Here is a 16,616-nt window from a genome sequence, read left to right on the forward strand (position 1 = left end):
GTAGGGAATGTTTACTTCCCCGGACTAGATGAACCATTGATGCAGTCCAGCAGGGCTCTCAAAGTCCTTGAAAGGGCCCTTACAGAGTGGCTACACTATATTATTTTGTTACATACCAAACACAGGAAGTTGTATTAATCATCAAACTATGAAACTGGTAAAGATGTGGAGCCGTGAAGATACAGGATCTAGACTGAATCACAATACATTCATTCCACAGGCCATTTTGGGGTGGATTCTGTGCATCTGATCTGTGAATGATATCGCTTTTCCTCGCCGCAAGGAGGTTCCCCTGTCACTTGCATCATGGGAAGATTCCTTGCATTTGGGAAAAGTGCAGTGGTTGCCGGACCCACAGGATTCAGCCCAACAGAGCATATCGCAATACAATGAGGTATTATAGGAGGAGCAGTCCTGAAGGCACAGCCCCTTGTTCAGTTCTGATGTTGAGGTCAATCAAAATTCAGTTGTCACCTCCAAAGTCAGCAGGTCAGTTGTGTATTGACTAGTTCCCCATGATCTTGATGGCTGTTAGGCCAGGACTGGATAGGTGGCAGCAGTTGTTACCCCACAGTTGTTCTCCTTCATAGAGATGAGAACGTAGCCATCATTTCCCCAGTAGGTGGACCACGAGTTCTTGATAAGCCAGTAGCTCTGCCCCTGTAGAACCCCATAGCCTACAGCAAGGACGGCATGATCCAGCTCCGCGGTCTGGTTTCCTGGAAGGAAAAATGGGAAAGAAGCCGTTCGCTACTCTCCGCTTTGAATGGTACCTTTGAGAAGAGACTGGACTATTATTTTAGTCATCTTATGCTCAAAAGACACAGATTTTCTTCAGCGAAAGAGGCAGCTTTCAGGGATGTTTTGTTAGAGGGGGAAGGATGGGAAAATGAGTTTTTGACTCTGTACTCCCTTGTCTTTCCCTTGCTAAATAAAGCAGGAAGATGGCAGGTAAGGAAGGGGAAAGAACACCACCCCTCCATACCATTCTCTTGTTGGAAGTCTTAAAATGAATGTGAAAGAAAATGTAATGTTTGAGCCCTGATAAAGGAGAAGCAAATGCCTTATGAAGAGTGAAATCCTGCTGCTCCACCCATCCCATCCCTGGTATGTTATCAGAAATAGAATAAATGATGTATCAGTTGCCAGAGTAGTCATTCAAGTGGCCCTTCTATACGGTAGCAAGAACACCGGACAAATGATTAAATCTGTCCTCTGAAGGATTTCAGGTTTCTTTTTTAAAACAGCCACAAAGGTTCTAGTCCTCTGGTTATGAAAGAAGGAAAAGGGAAAGAATGGGGTTCAGAAAGGCTCAGAAAATTCCAAGGAGCGTGGGATAGTTTCATGTCGCTTCCAGATCTTTCAGTCCCTGACAAAGACCAAGATATGCCTCTTCCCATATCAGCCATTGCAAAAAGTCCTCGAATATTGCAGAAGCCCAGAGCAAAGAGATGCTATTCACATTAACACAAGTGCATGCAAGCAGTCTAAATTTTTAGTTCAAAGTACATGTTCTAAGGAAAAAGGAAGCATAGAATGCCTCTATTGAGGGGTGCAAAAAGGCTCCCCTGCCACCAGTGTTCCCTCTAAGCTGAGTTAGTGTGAGCTAGCTCACAATTTTTTAGCCTCCAGCGCACACATTTTTATCTTTGCTCAGGAAGAATGGCTCCAGAGCAAGCTAATTTATGCAGTAGCGAAATCACTCGCTCACAACCTTAATGCTAGTAGCTCACAAAGTAGAATTTTTGCTCTCAAGACTTCACAGCTTAGAGGGAGCATTGCCTGCCACAGAAGGTGCCACCACGTAGGGTGGCACCTAGCTGGGATGGTGTCCACACTCTCTGTCTCCACACTATTCATGCTATCCCTGTCCACCCTCACTCCTGCCCCTCAGTCATGTGACACCATCAGCTGCACCGCGCCCCCCTATAGCCTTGCACTCCCCCTTTCTCCCTTCCCTGCTGAGTTGCAATTTAAGCTATACCACAACCCAGCTGTGAACAGCAAAAAAGCCCTTAAAGGGCGGGAGTGGGGTAGGAATGCAGAGCTTAGATTGGCTGCAGGTAGATGTCCATATGGGCGCTCTGCTTGTAGCCCCCCCCCCTTTCCTCCTTTGAATCAGATGAAGAGGTTTTCCTTTGATCCAGTTTAAAGGCAGGAGTCCTGCAAGTTATGTTCAAAAGATCCAAAAAATACAGAAGCATGCTGGTGTTCCCTCTGTGTGTGTGTGTGTGAGAGAGAGAGAGAGAGCCGATGTAGAAACAGCCATAGGCTTGTCACAATTCTGGTGAAGCTTATTGAGACTTTTCATATGGTAGACTTTTCATATGTTAGTCAAAGGCTATAGAGCCATCCCACCCGAATGTCTGCTCACCGAAGAAGCCTCATGTTCAGGAGCCAAACCATACTTACCACATTGTGGTTCGTAGTAGATGCCATTGGCATAGAAGGCAAAGGATTTGTGGGAGGCGTCAAGGTTCACAGCCACAGGGCCATGCTTGTAGAGAGCGACCTTCAGGGCAGTGGCCTTTCCAGACTCCACATTGAAATAGCCAGAGACTTGTGCTGTCAGCTCTGATTGGTTATAATGACAGTAGCCATTCTGGGAAGCAAGTACGACAGCAAAAGGTGAGAACGCTATTGCAGATTTGGCTATGAGCCTACCGTTCAGCGATCCCTTCTGATTTATAACCTGCTAATGATGCATGCAAGATAGGAATTTAGGTGGCTGCTTGGGGGTAATAATTCCACAGGAGTGCAGAGAAGCCACAGGTTTTCCAGATCCCTAAAGATGTGGTGTCCAGTGTGGTGGCTGTGAGCACCATGGATCATGCCAGTATGTTTCCTGGTACCCATCTGGTTATGCCCCAAAGCAAAGAGTCAGTCTCTGATTTCCTCCAGTTCATTTTAGTAGGGGGTGCTTCAGAAGATGCTCAAGTGACATCATCTTTGCATCCCAAGGGAGCATCAATTCCAAAACAGCTGTCTCCATCATAGTAGGAAGCTTGGCTGAGAAACTCGTATTCTGTGAAAGCGCCCAATGATTTTTACAGAGGGTGGCTACGTTGATCTGCAGTAGAACAGCTAGATTACAGTCCAGTAGCACCTTAGAGACGAACAAGCTCCCCTCATGATGTCCGGCCATTGACGGCTGGCTTCCCCCCCCACACACACACCCCCCGCCACTCTGAGCTGACAGGAGGGCTGTCAACCCCAGTCCACAGACTGTTCTGAGAAAATAAGAAGTGGGCAAATGACACTGGACTGAAGGGTATAACTCTGCTTAGGTTGTACTGTTCAGAGTAGACATGCATGCATTTGTTCCCCAACCATATGACTTTTGATTGGAACGCCCAATGCAGTGTAGTGTTGTGGTTAGAGTCTGAACTAGGCCTGGTCTTCAGGGTTCAAATCCCTGCTCAGACACACCTCACTGTGTAGCTGGGATGCCATATGCCCAGGCCAGGCGGGCATTCTCCTGCGAAAGGCCCCTACCTACCCACATCTCCAGGGACTGGCAGGGGAATAGTGGGGGGTGGGTGGAAATGAGGTTCCACTACATGCCAATGTCACGTCCAGGCAAAAACTCAGACATGAGCTCAGCCAACATCCTAGAAATTCTATGGTACGACCACAGAGTTTCTAGAGTGTCAGCTGATGTGCTGCCATCATGTCCAGTTTCTTGCCCAGATGTGATGTTGGCATGTAGCAGAACATCACATCCATCTCTTGCTCCACCCCTGAAGCTACCCCACCACGACAGGCAGCAACCTGGCATCCCTACTGGGTAACCTTGCGGTCAATCTCTCTCTGCCTAACCTACCTCACAGGGTTGTTGCAAAATGAGGGAAGGGAGCATTGTGTGTTTCTCAGCTTCTTGGAGGAATTGTGAGATCAAGCCACAGATGGACTCACCTGGCCCATGTAAGGCCCGTACGACTCTGTGCTAGGAATGCCACCATGTCTCATGATCCACTCGTACGCATACCACTCCTCACCACCATCACAAGCATGGTTTCCGAAGCCCCAGGAACAGTCAATTAAAGCTTGCTGAGACAGTGGAGTCAGCACTCCGGTCTCAGGGAAAGGGAGAAAAAAGAATTCCTTAGTCAGGCCAGCATTCAAACTATCATGGTTCAATGGACAAATCCTCAGGGATGACTTCTTAACTGCTGATATTATACATTTAGGAACAATCCTACAAACTATGCAACTAATTATGTATAAAGACAGGGTGTGTGTGAATAGAAGCAGGACTAGAGGTGAAAAGCTCCTTTGTATATGGCCTCAGATAAAGAAGGAATAATAGGCTACCTCCAAGGGAAATGGAGTACAGAAACTCTAATAACAGAACAAAAAGCAAAAAAACTAATGGAAGGAATCAAGGGGATAAAAATACATAAGTTTAGAGAAATTGAACTAAAATTCTATACCAAATGGTACAGAACTCCAGCCACCTTAGCTAACATGTTCTCAGGACAAAGTCCAAACTGTTGGCATTGTAAAAGTGCAAAAGGATGGTACTCCCACATGTGGTGGGAATGCCCCGAGGCTAAAAAAACTATGGAAAAATATACTAAAGATAATAAACGAGCTTTTTCAGGTAAGGCTGAATATAGATTTTGAACTGATGATGAGTACTCTAGGTAATGAGACAATAGAGAAAAAGAACCAAGACTTATTGAAAGCAATGATACTAGCCGGTAAAGCAGTGATAGCTATAGGTGGAAAGATAAAAGTAAATGGACAGAAAGAACCTGGCATAATTATTTGTTTGAATTTGTTCAGTCAGATATAATGGCTACAATTAGCCAGGATCTGCCATGGGAGGATAGAACCTTGCAGATCTAGGAAAAATGGTCTCTCTACCTGAACGGGATAAAGGAGGAAGAGAAAGAAGACGTTCAGTGGAAGCTACAGGCTCTGTGCTCCTGGCTGAAAAAGGAAGATTAGACTGAGGGGGGAGGGACTAGGGAGAAAATGTTAAAAATACCCAAAATGGAGCAATGGAACGATAGTAATGTATATTTAAACTAGCAAATAAAATAAATAAATAATAATTTAAAAAAGCTCCTTTGTATAGTGAAAAAGAGATACCACTCTGGAAAATTATGGTCTTTTCCTTGTTATGTTCAGGTGAGTCCGAAGCAGCAGAACAAAATTTGAGTCCAGTGGCACCTTTAAGAGCAGCAGAGTTTTATTCAGGGTATAAACTTTCGTATGCATGCACACTTCTTCAGATACAATGAAATGGAAATTACCAGTCCATACATATAGGTAGAGGGTGAACAGTAAATTAGCATACAACATAATGAAGATGTTTAACAAATTCAAGGACCAAACAGGAATAACAAGTTGAGTTTATATCATTACAATTTGTTTGGATTTAATTCCAGGGGATAGCATAGTAAAGGAAATAAATATGTCAGATTTGGAGACTGATGGGCAGATGTATCCTTAACTGTGGAATGGTGAGAGTAATTAACTGAGACTCTGCCATTACTCTCCATCCATCTTCTTTCAAGCATGGAGGTGACCTTACAGCATCTTCTTTGATGTGGGGTGATTGGCTGTGTAGAGTTATTGCTCCTGTCCCCAGACCAGAGAAAGACATTCCCATCTACCATTCCAAATTACATTACATTCTACTGTACATTACAATCTACTATTCTGATCTACTATTCCAAATAAGATATAAAACAATGAGGATGTTGTCCCTTCTGAGGATTGGTAAGAATACAGATATAAGGACTGAATGAGGTTAGTGAGATAAGAAACCAATATCCCGGTAAAGTCCTGGGGATTTCATTGTTCTGAGTGTTAACTTGCAATTCAGCAATTTCCCTTTCTAGTCGGTTCCTGCAGTTCCTTTGCAATAAAACAGCTACTTTGAGGTCACCCATTGAACGTCCTGGAAGGGTGAAGTGTTCTCCTACATGTTTCTCAGTCTTGTAATTTTTGATATGTATGGACTGGTAACTTCTGTTTCATTGTATCTGAAGAAGTGTGTGTGTACACGAAAGCTTATACCTTGAATAAACCTCTGCTGGTCTTAAAGTTGTCACTGGACTCAAACTTACTTTTTCTTTGTTATGTTAGTTTTATATGTGCGGAGATATTTTTGACAAGGAAGGATCCTACTGTGCTGCCCCTTCTGAGGATGGGGGTGGTGGTTACGGCCCGTTTCCTAAGTCTACAGTGTTTCAGCTTGTGGCCAGGGGTAGGTGTCTATAAATTATGCCTTACATGGAGAAAGTGGGGGGGGGGGGGGGAGGAAAAAAAAAGGAAAGAGAGAGAGAGTGCTCATTTTTCTCCCTCTCCCATAATGCTGTCACTCAGGCTCAAACGAGATGTTAAATCATACATGAGTTGAAACACAAATGCCTGTCCTAACTTGAGGTCACATAGAAAAATGCAGTTGATCATTTTCAGGTCTGCCCCCCCCCCCCAATGCATAATTAACTGTGGCATTGTAGTTGCTAACCTCCTGGTGGGGCCTGGAGATCTCTTGGAATTTCAGCTGACTTACAGACTACATAGATCAGTTTCCCTGGAGAAAATAGCTGCTTTGGAAGGTGGACTCTATGGCATTATCCTGCGCCAAGATCCCTCCCCACCCCAAACCCCCCTTCCCATGTTCCACCCCCAAATCTCCAGGAATTTCCCAATTTGGACTTGGCAAACTTATGTAGAACTCACTGCTACAGGATGCCATGTTGGCTGCTTGTTAATATGGCTTTAAAGGGGATTTGTGAAGGAAAAAAAGCTGTCAATTGTGATTAGCTATGAAGGTTAACTGGAACCCCCATACTTGGGGACAGTGTAGCTATGAATCCTAATTGCTGGGGGGTAACTACAGGGCCAACTATATGCCAAACTATATAGGTTTGACCTTTCTGTCCCTGGCTTATGGGTCTTCTGGTTGTCCACTGTGGGAAAGAGGATGCTGGACTAGATAAATCACTGGACTGATCCAGCAGGACTCTTCTTATATCCCCCCATTGTGCAGTCCGTAGGGAACATGTTTACAACATTCCCTGCTGTCTGTGAGAACTGGACTTGAAAATGTTCACCCCTCATCCCCCGCCCCCCAATGAAGGCACATAATACTACAATTTTTCTGAAAGTTCTTTGGTCTGGTGAGTATCTAGATGGCTCTGTCTTGAAGTCCCTGGACACTCACCTTGAGGAAGAGGGCCCCCTCCAGTGCTCCAGTGGCAGCAAAACTCCAGCAGGATCCACAGACAGCCTGGTCTTTGACAGGGGTCACAGCACCTTCATTGGCAGTCGGAGTAAAGTAAGGACATATGTCAACATACCACTGTCACAATCTAATTTTTAAAAGCAATTCCACCAACTCAATTTTTGGTATGCAAATGATCAAAGAAGAAGAATTATATATGTGGGTCAATCTAAGAACTTGGACTTTAAAGAACCAAAGTCCTCTTATTTTTAAGCTAACACACAAGCTGAGACCTGCTTTTAGGATTGCCACCAGGCCTGGTGAAAAATGTCCAGTCCTTTGAATAGAGGCTTAATGGGATATTTACTAGGCGATACAACTTACTTCCATGCCATGAAAAGCTTCAACTGCTCATTTCTATAAATTAAACCTTTAATTTCTATATCAGTTAAGCCTCTAGACAGGACATTTTTCACCAAGCCTACTGGCTTACCTATCTCGTGGACACATGCAAGGGAATGAGATGGCAGAACTACAAGAACAGGTCATTGTTTTAGACTGAAGGTGGTGGATCTCTCCCTCTCTCTCTCTCACACACACACACACAGGAAAACTCTATGCAACAGAAAATTAGCATGGCATGGGGGGAAAAGGGTAATTCTCTTTGATTTTTGGGTACAGGGGATTTTCTAGCATAACAGCACACACCAAAAGGTAATCTTCTGTGACCCTCCACCATGTGGTTGCCAACCTCCAGGTGGTGGCTGGAGATCTCTCACTAGTACAACTTATCTCCGGAAGAAAGAGAAAATGGCCACTTTGGAGAAATGGTTCACCTGGAGAAAATGGCCACTTTGGAACTTGATGGCATTATTTCCCAGACCCCACCCTCCTGAGGCTCCACCCCCAAAATCTCCAGGTGTTTCACAACCTGGAGCTGGCAACCTACTCTACCAGCAGTCTGCAGTGCTGCTGTCCATGCTACCTTCTCTGATCACTGCCACCTGGTTTCCCAGCACATATGAACCAGGCCCAAGTTTTGCATTTTTATGCATGGCGATGTTTTTACTGTTAAAGAAATGTAGGACCCAGCTGAGCACCTAGATCTGAGATGCCTATATGCTTACCAAAAAGCCTCCAATCCAAGGTATCTGGCAGGTTAAGGACATTATAGCCTTGTGATGGGAAAGACCACCCATTATTGGGGGCCCCAGCTTTTAACCTCCCCCTCAGCACTGCCATCTCCTCTGCGGTATGATCGGCCAGGTGGTTCACAGTCAGTCTGTAGGACAGATTGGCTCGGTTCTTGGAATGAACGTACCTGGGAGGAAACAAAAAGGAGGCTTCAGAAACTACAGTTTTTCAGACACGACAATGATACAAGAGTCACTGTGCTGTAGTGGTTACAGTACTGGCCTGGGACCTGGGGTTCAAGTCCCCCTTCAACCGTGAAGCTCACTAGATGATCTTGGGCCAATCTTTGTTTTTCATCTTAACCTACCTAAAAGACTTGTTGTGGGTATAAAATGACGGAAAGAAGCATGCTCACTGTCTTAAGCTTCGTCGAGGAAGGGCAGATGAAACACAGAAGCCCCCTTTCCCATGATACTCATCACACTACCAACTTTGTTCACAAGTTTTGCAGGTTTATCTTGTAAAACCTGCGAGAACCCATTTGACCAGAAGTGACCGTGAGACAAACGAAATCAAGGCTGCTTCTCACATGGCAAAGTCCTTGTGGCAACCCTGAAGCGTTTTGATCAGCTGTAATTCCCAGGTGTGCCCAAGGCTGATCCAGATCAGGACCACCATTCTTAGGGAAAAGCAGCTTATAACTTGTCTCCCAGTGCCTTTTTTTCTGACCTGAACATTCTAGGTCTAGCTGTTTCCCCTACTGGGGGACCTTACCTACACCGAGGCTACATGCCCATGTGGGTCCTTTGACCTTGGGAATTGTACTATATTGGTAAAGGTAAAGGTAAAGGTTCCCTTGCTCGAAAGCCAGTCGAATCCGACTCTAGGGTTGCGGGGCTCATCTCCGTTTCAAAGCCGAAGAGCCAGCACTGTCCGAAGATGTTTCCGTGGTCATGGGGCCGGCATGACTAAACACCAAGGCGCACGGAACGCTGTTACCTTCCCACCGAAGTGGTACCTATTTATCTCCTTGCAATTTCTTGCTTTCGAACTGCTAGGCTGGCAGGAGCTGGAACTAGAGATGGGAGCTCACTCCGTCATGCGGCACCCGGGTCTCGAACTGCTGAACTACTGACCTTCCACAGCCTGCAGTTCAGCATCTTAACCACTTGAGACACTGCAGGTACTGTTGCTTTAAGAACAGCTCCCAGAGGCTCTCTAGAAGCAAGAGGCTTAGGTCTTGTGATCATAACTGGAGGAGGAGTTAGAGTTACTGAGGCCTAGTTGTGACCTGTTTTATTAGTTAGCTCTTGTGTTCCAATGAACACAGTACTTATTATGACCACTACTGCCTCCCGCACTGACTTTTTCCCTCCCTAAAACATAACAGGAATCAGCAGTCCCAGGGTCAGAAGGGACTGCTGGGGAAAACTAAATGCACCACATATCCACACAGTGGGACCCACTATCACGACTCCTGCCAGTTTTGTGGGCTTTTTCTGAATGTGGGTGGAGAAGTGGCTGAACGACAACAACAACAGTTGGATTTCTACCCTGCCCTTCACTCAGAGTCTCAGAACGGCTTACAATCTACCTCCCTTCCCCACAACAGACACCTTGTGAGCAATGTTCCCTTTAAGCTGTGGAGTCTTGTGAGCAAAAATTCTACTTTGTGAGCTACTGGCATTAAAGTTGTGAGCAAGCAACTTTACTATTGCATAAATTAGTTTGCTCTGGAGTCATTCTTCCTGAGCTAAGACGAAAATGAGTGAGCTGGAGGCTAAAAAAACTGTGAGCTAGCTCACACTAACTCAGCTTAGAGGGAACACTGCTTGTGAGGTAGGTGGGGCTGAGAGAGCTCTTTCGAGGACTGCTCTTGAGAGAACAGCTGTGTGAGAACTGTGACTGATCCAAGGTTACCCAGTTGGCTGCATGTGGAGGAGTGGGGAATCAAACCTGGTTTTCCCAGATTAGAGTCCACGCTCCTAACCACTCCACCAAACTGGTAACACAATGAGGTCTTGCCACTCCTCATCTCTGCCATCACCTCCTGTACCTCATGTTATGTATGAAGTTGTGCTTCCTGTGCTCTGTCTCCTTCTCACTCTTGTAGGTCTTCCTGAATTTCTCCTTGTAGCGCTGGAAGAGACGCTCGTGGTGTCTGCTTATCTCTCCAGTAGTCCCAACAAATTCCTGCATGGGGTTGGCCATGATCTGGTGCTCTAGAGCTGACCCGGGCCAGTTTTCACACTTGATGTCTGTGAAAGAAAAGAAAAAGTGACTGGGGCTGTATTCTTTGGTTCCCTCTGGCTGCCATATGGGCTGGAACTAATCACAGAATACCGAGAGGTTGCAAGCCAAGCATCCTTCTGCACTGGAGGTAGCTGTTTTTAAATGGGTGCCCCCTGCAGTTCTTCTGAAGCACCTTTTGCTTGTATGGAGGAAAGCTAGAACTGGCTCTTTGCTTTGGGGAAGAAGCAAGTGGATGCCAGGAAATGGATCCGTGGGAATGACGATGCCCATGGCCTGGCAACTAGCAGGAGACCGGGGGGGGGGGGGGACATGGGAGGTGGCTGTTGGTTGGAAAATCCTGGAAGTGATGTCATTTCTAGGAATCACCAGACTCTATGGTAAAACCTACAGAGGTGTGACATCACTGCATGACATCACTTCCGGGCTTCCCCTGCATGTTTGGTTCTCAGTTTAACATTTGATATGACCTAGGCAATAATGAGGGAGAATTCACAGAGATGACTGGTTGTTACCAGCACCTAGAATGTAAACCACACCAACTTAGCACCTCCCCCCACCCCAATTACCCAACAAAGTACAAGATCAGAATGAAAGCAGCAGTTTAGAGTTGGCTGGTTAGCCCATTCAGGGTTTTAAGTTATTGGGTGGATGATTTTATCTCTGTTTTTATTGTCTGTTTCCCACCTGACCACTGTTTTATGACTGTCCTGTTGTTGGTTTGAATCAGTGATGGTTTCTATTACTGTTTTTTTAAACTGTTGACACTGTTGGAGTTTTATATTTTTAATTATTGCTTAATTATGACATCCACCTGTTTTTACTTTGTTATTGTTAGCTATTGAGGGCAGGTTGCTGGAGAGGCGTCATGTACATTTTCCAGATAAATAAATGTATGCTTCTTTGGGGTTAATATGGAAATGGCCACTGGACATTCCCACAGGTACATAGGCCCGTGTAGGTGTTAAGCATCAAAATCGCAAGGCTATTTGTATAATAGACCACTAGGACTGTATTCACATGATAACGATTCTCCATGTAGGTCTTTTTGCTGCTGTGAATGTAGAGGAATTTGCAGTGGTAACAGAGCATTCATACACCAGTTCTCCATGCAGGTTCCTTGCCTCAGACCCCACGGCCACCATCCCATGCCACTGGATGGCTTTTTAAAAAACTGCTATGTTATAGTCATGCTATGACCATATAGAAATTATTGATTTTTAAAGTCCTCTAGGCACAGCTGAAGGAGCTGCGGTGGCTCAAGTAGTTAAGACGCTGAACTGCAGGCTGAGGAAGGTCGGTAGTTCAGCAGTTCGAGACCCGGGTTGCCGCATGACGGAGTGAGCTCCCGTCTCTAGTTCCAGCTCCTGCCAACCTAGCAGTTCGAAAGCAAGACATTGCAAGTAGATAAATAGGTACCACTTTGGTGGGAAGGTAACAGCGTTCCGTGCGCCTTGGCGTTTAGTCATGCTGGCCACATGACCACGGAAACGTCTTCGGACAGCGCTGGCTCTTCGGCTTTGAAACGGAGACGAGCACCGCAACCCTAGAGTCGGATTTGACTGGCTTTCGAGCAAGGGGACCTTTACCTTTAGGCACAGCTGAAGGGAGGTGAGAAATGAAAATGGTGCCGATGTGGGTAGGACCTTAAAAAATGTAAGCCTTCCCACTCATAGAGCATGCAAACATGTTTTGACTATCATTTTTTCAAAAAAGATTGTATCAAACCAGGTTTTGGAAAGATCAGAGCAAAGCAAGAGAAAACCTGGCCAGTGGGTGATTTGGGGGACCACATGGTAGAGTTACTAAAAACCCAAAACAAAACCTCAGTGCAGTTTGGACATCCAATTGGAGCACCACCACCACCCCGGGAACAACAGAGGATGGGTCATTTTCGCTCCCAGAATCAAGGGAACAGTGTTATTTTGCACATACCATGTGGGAGATCGAAGACATTAGGTGGCAAGCTCTGGGAAAAGCTGGTGTAGTCAATCTCATACTTGTCGTAGTGGGAGCCCAACAGGGTGTTGTATCCCGACATCTCATAATGCACAGGTACAAGCCCTGTGGAAGTACCTGCCACCCATAATGTATAGATGTTTTTCTTCTTGCCCCAGTGTGACATGCTCTCCAGCACAGTGCAGTTCCATCCATTGTAGGTTTCCTGTCGTACAGCCTGGAATCAGCAATGGGAAAGAAAGGAAGAGAACGAAGTATTTCGATACTTATACGCCACTTTTCCTTGTGGCTCAAGACAGCTAACAAAATCACCATTTAAAATATACAGAACAAAACAGAACCCAAAATAATCCTTTCCTCCTAACAGATACCTCCATTAAAAACCCTAGGAAACAAAATGGCTTTGCAGAGCCTCCTAAACATTTCTAGAGATGGCACCCCTCCTCAGCATCCTCGGAGAGCTCATTCCACTGAACAGGAGCTAAATAGTAAAGGTGCACGCTGTAGTTGATACCAGCTAGACTACCCTACGCAGGTGTGACTTGCAACTGGTCCTTTACATAAGTGGAACCTGAGCTGTTTTGGATCTTTAGTCTGGTGGTGGAATGAAGGCTCCAAGAATCTCCATCAGGCACCATCACTACTCCAGTGCGCACATACCCCAACAGAGAGGAGCAGCCTGAGGCACTCACCTGGAACTCAGTTAGGGCAGGGAAGACATTTTGAGGCCTAATGGGAAACTCAGATGTGCCATTGACCTGGAAACATTTCCTGATATTCAGACTGGTTTCTGTGGTTTCTGGGGTTATCTTGAAGCTGGCCCCAAAAGGCAGGAAGGAGCCAAGCTGGTAAGTGACCACCTGGCCTGATGCAAGAAGAGAGACATTGGATGATTTCATTGCCTTGGAAAACACACCCGCTCCTTACTTAATGAGCATTTCCAGCCCACCCTGTCTCTTGTGCAAAGTCAGATAAGCCAGATTTCTTTATAATAAGGCCACATAATGTATAGCACCATCTCTCTCTCAGCCTAACATACCTCACACAGGGCTGCTGTGAGGATAAGGGGAGGACAGTGTTGTATGCTGCTTTGGGGCCCTATTGGAGAGAAAAGCAGGGTATAAATATATCAGGCCATTGGCATGCTTCTTTGGTTGAAAGCCAGCGTGACACACTGGTCAGACCAGTAGGTTGGGGGCTACACAAACTCAAATTCCCACTCATACATACAGCTCAGTGGGCAAGTTAATTTATCACACAGGATTGTCGTGAGGAGAAAACAAGGGAAGCAAGAACCATGGAGGAAAGGATGCTATAGTCAGGAACATCTTCCTCTGCTTTTATTAAAAAACCGAAAAGCAGTTTGGGAAGCAAGCTGCTGTTAGAGAAAGCAGGGGAGAGGGTGCTTGACCCTTTCCCCACTGCTTTTCTACTTGAAATTGCTCCTCCATTCTTCCCACACCTGTTTTCTTCCAGCAGAGCGATGTACGTTTATCCTGTGAAGAGCCCCCGTCTCAAGAAACAAGCAGTGAAGCCAAACCTTGTGATGTAGTGCCGATCACCTGTGCTAAACATACGTATGCAAAAACAGATTTCTGCACACAGAGCAGTGACTTTTTTCATTAGGCTACTCCCAGTCTGCATACCATGATAATACTGGATTCGGCTGTTTCCTTCTGTCGTGTTGATCCAGGCCTCAAAGGGCTCCTCTATCTCAGCATAAGGAAGTTTTAGAACCCCTAAAGGAAGCAAGATGGTTGGAACTAGTTAGCCGGGGAACAGAGATAAGGTTGCCACAGTCTCCAGGGGATGGCTGAAGATCTCTGGGAGTTACAACTAGTCTCCATTTCAGGTTGCCAACCTCCTGGCAGGGCCTGGAGATCTCTCAGTATTACAACGGATTTCCAGACAACAGAGATCAGTTCCTCTGGAGAAAATGGCTACTTTGGAGGGTGGACTGTATGGCATTATACTCCACCAAGGTCCCTCCCCTCCCCAGGCTCCACCTCCCAAATCGCCAGTAATTTCCCAACCCAGAGCTGGCAACCTTAGCAATGGCCTCTGGAAACATTATGACACTTGTCACAAAGTGCATAGTCCGTTTTGATCTGCTCAAAGGCAGGGCACAGGGTCTGAATCCATCACCTCCTGGATCACAGTTTGCTCACTCAGCCACTGTGCTAACAATTGATCACATGATGGGCTTTTGGAAGTATAGAAATTGTCCCCTTCTCCATTATCTGGAAAGGGCCTGCTCAAGTATCACTGGTCTGAACCATGTAGTTTAAGCATTGGGCCCAGAGTCGGTAGAAACAGGCCTGTTCCATAGCCCCCAATGAAAAGTTTATTTGCAGCGTTTCTTCCTGATGGGTTGAAAGCTTGGAATATCCCCCCCACACCCACCCACCCACCTGGTGAGATTTTAGAAGGGCTGAGAGGCACAGCAGACTTTCCTCTTGCCCACCTATCACAAAACCCTGGTGCATCTCAGAGAACAAATCACTAAACAGGCAATCAAGCAAACATTCAAGGGTTACCAGGAAGAACCCAGTATTACCTGTGGCCCGATAGGCATCCCCAAACTTGACAGGTGTCTGCAGAGGTTTGCATTCCGTTGCTGAAACAGAAAAATAGTTTGTTTTTAATAGGTCCCCATATTGCTTTATTCCGTTCTGAGTTTGCAGCAAAAAGTATCTGCTCACGACGATCTCTCCCCAGGGACACAGATGTAAAACAACACAGAACAACAAAAGAAACAGAATCTGAGTCTTTGGTTGTTGTTTCTCTAAGAGAAAAATCATGCCAAGGCACAAACAACTTACCATAATTGCCCATAGCTTTCTACCACCCAGGAAGGCTTCATTTAATCACACAAGATATTTCTACATTCTGCCTGGGATTTAGCACTTGCTCACCATACAGCTAATCTGCAGGATGGATCACACTCTTATACACAGACTTACAAAGGAAACAAGTCCACAGCATGACAACCAGCATCCCCATTCTTGCAGCATTCGCTGATCAGACACGCTGCTCTAAAAGGTCCCTTAAAAGGGAGCAACATTGTTAAGCAAAGGTCAGTTAGCCAATGATTCAAGGTGGACCCTCCCTAAAGGTGGGGCCAGGAAGGTTACTGAATTCTAGAATGGGGCTGAGAAAGGCTGCTTAGAGCTCCCTCAAAAGGCTGCAGTAAATCTAGCTATCAGATTTGAAAACCATGTTAAAAGAAATAATGACTAAAGCAATTGATCACTGCAGGCCATGCCAGGCAAGACCCCTGGGAAGCCCAGGAACAGGGCCATGCATCCCTCCCCCAGCTGTTCATCTTCCAGCAACTGGTATTGGGAGGTCTTCTGCTTCTGAACATGGAAGCTCCAATCAGCTATCATGTCTAGTAGCAGTTGATGGACCTATCATCCACATATTTGTCTAATCTCTTTTTAACCCCACCTAAAGTAGCAGACATCTCCACACCTTGAGATGATGAATTCCATAAGTCAATGATATGTTTTGTCAAGATATATTGGGTTGGAGTCCAGAAATCTGTTCCATTTATGGTGGCAATTTTCCTCAGTACAAGCCTTGTGGGGGAAGACTCATTGCATGGGGGAAAAATGCCAGTGGAACAGATTCATGGGATCCAACCCAATTTCTTTTGCCTATTTTGGATCTGCCAGTCAATTTCACTGTGTGACTCTGAGTTCTAACATTATGAGAGAGGGAGAATAATTCTTCTCTACCCACAGTATTTCTAATTGCATACATTTCTTTCATTTTATCCCCTTAAACATATTTTTGAAATTATTGACTTTATTTATGCCTCATGTTTCTCTCCAATTGGGACCGAAAGTGGCTTGCAGCATTCTTTTTTTCCTCCATTTTATGCCATCACAAAAATGACATATTGAACCCTTGATCAGTTTGGTTGCCCCTTTATTCACCATTTCCCTGCCTAGTAGGGTTGCCAACTCCAGCTTGAGAAATTCCTGGAGATTTGGAGTTGATGCCTAAGGAGGACAGAGCTCGGGTGGGAGGGAGCTCAGCAGAGGTGTGATGCTGTAAGAATCTGCTCTCCAAAGCAGCCGTTTCC

At 45.6% G+C, this 16,616-nt stretch overlaps 1 protein-coding gene across 1 annotated transcript; it reads right to left on the minus strand.

The window, feature by feature from the left end:
* Positions 1 to 531: 531 nt before the first annotated feature.
* LOC107120769 (digestive cysteine proteinase 2-like) lies at positions 532 to 15,915 on the minus strand. The gene is made up of 11 exons (XM_015423537.1): positions 15,780 to 15,915; positions 15,084 to 15,143; positions 14,173 to 14,265; positions 13,219 to 13,391; positions 12,503 to 12,743; positions 10,374 to 10,575; positions 8,311 to 8,504; positions 7,184 to 7,275; positions 3,916 to 4,077; positions 2,413 to 2,602; positions 532 to 719 (listed from the first exon to the last, which is right to left on the minus strand). The coding sequence occupies exons 1-11, from the start codon at positions 15,913 to 15,915 to the stop codon at positions 532 to 534; spliced, it is 1,731 nt and encodes a 576-aa protein (XP_015279023.1).
* Positions 15,916 to 16,616: the final 701 nt, after the last annotated feature.

The sequence above is a fragment of the Gekko japonicus genome, unplaced genomic scaffold, assembly GCF_001447785.1.
Source record: "Gekko japonicus isolate JY-2015 unplaced genomic scaffold, Gekko_japonicus_V1.1 scaffold3340, whole genome shotgun sequence".
Taxonomy (NCBI): domain Eukaryota; kingdom Metazoa; phylum Chordata; class Lepidosauria; order Squamata; family Gekkonidae; genus Gekko; species Gekko japonicus.

Coding starts and splice junctions, on each gene's coding strand:
- LOC107120769 (XM_015423537.1), bottom strand. CDS start 15,915: ATGATAGCTGATTGGAGCTTCCATGTTCAGAAGCAGAAGACCTCCCAA. Junction 12,744..13,218: donor CTGCCCTAACTGAGTTCCAG/GTGAGTGCCTCA, acceptor TGCTGATTCCAG/GCTGTACGACAGGAAACCTA. Junction 8,505..10,373: donor AACTTCATACATAACATGAG/GTACAGGAGGTG, acceptor GTTTCCTCCCAG/GTACGTTCATTCCAAGAACC.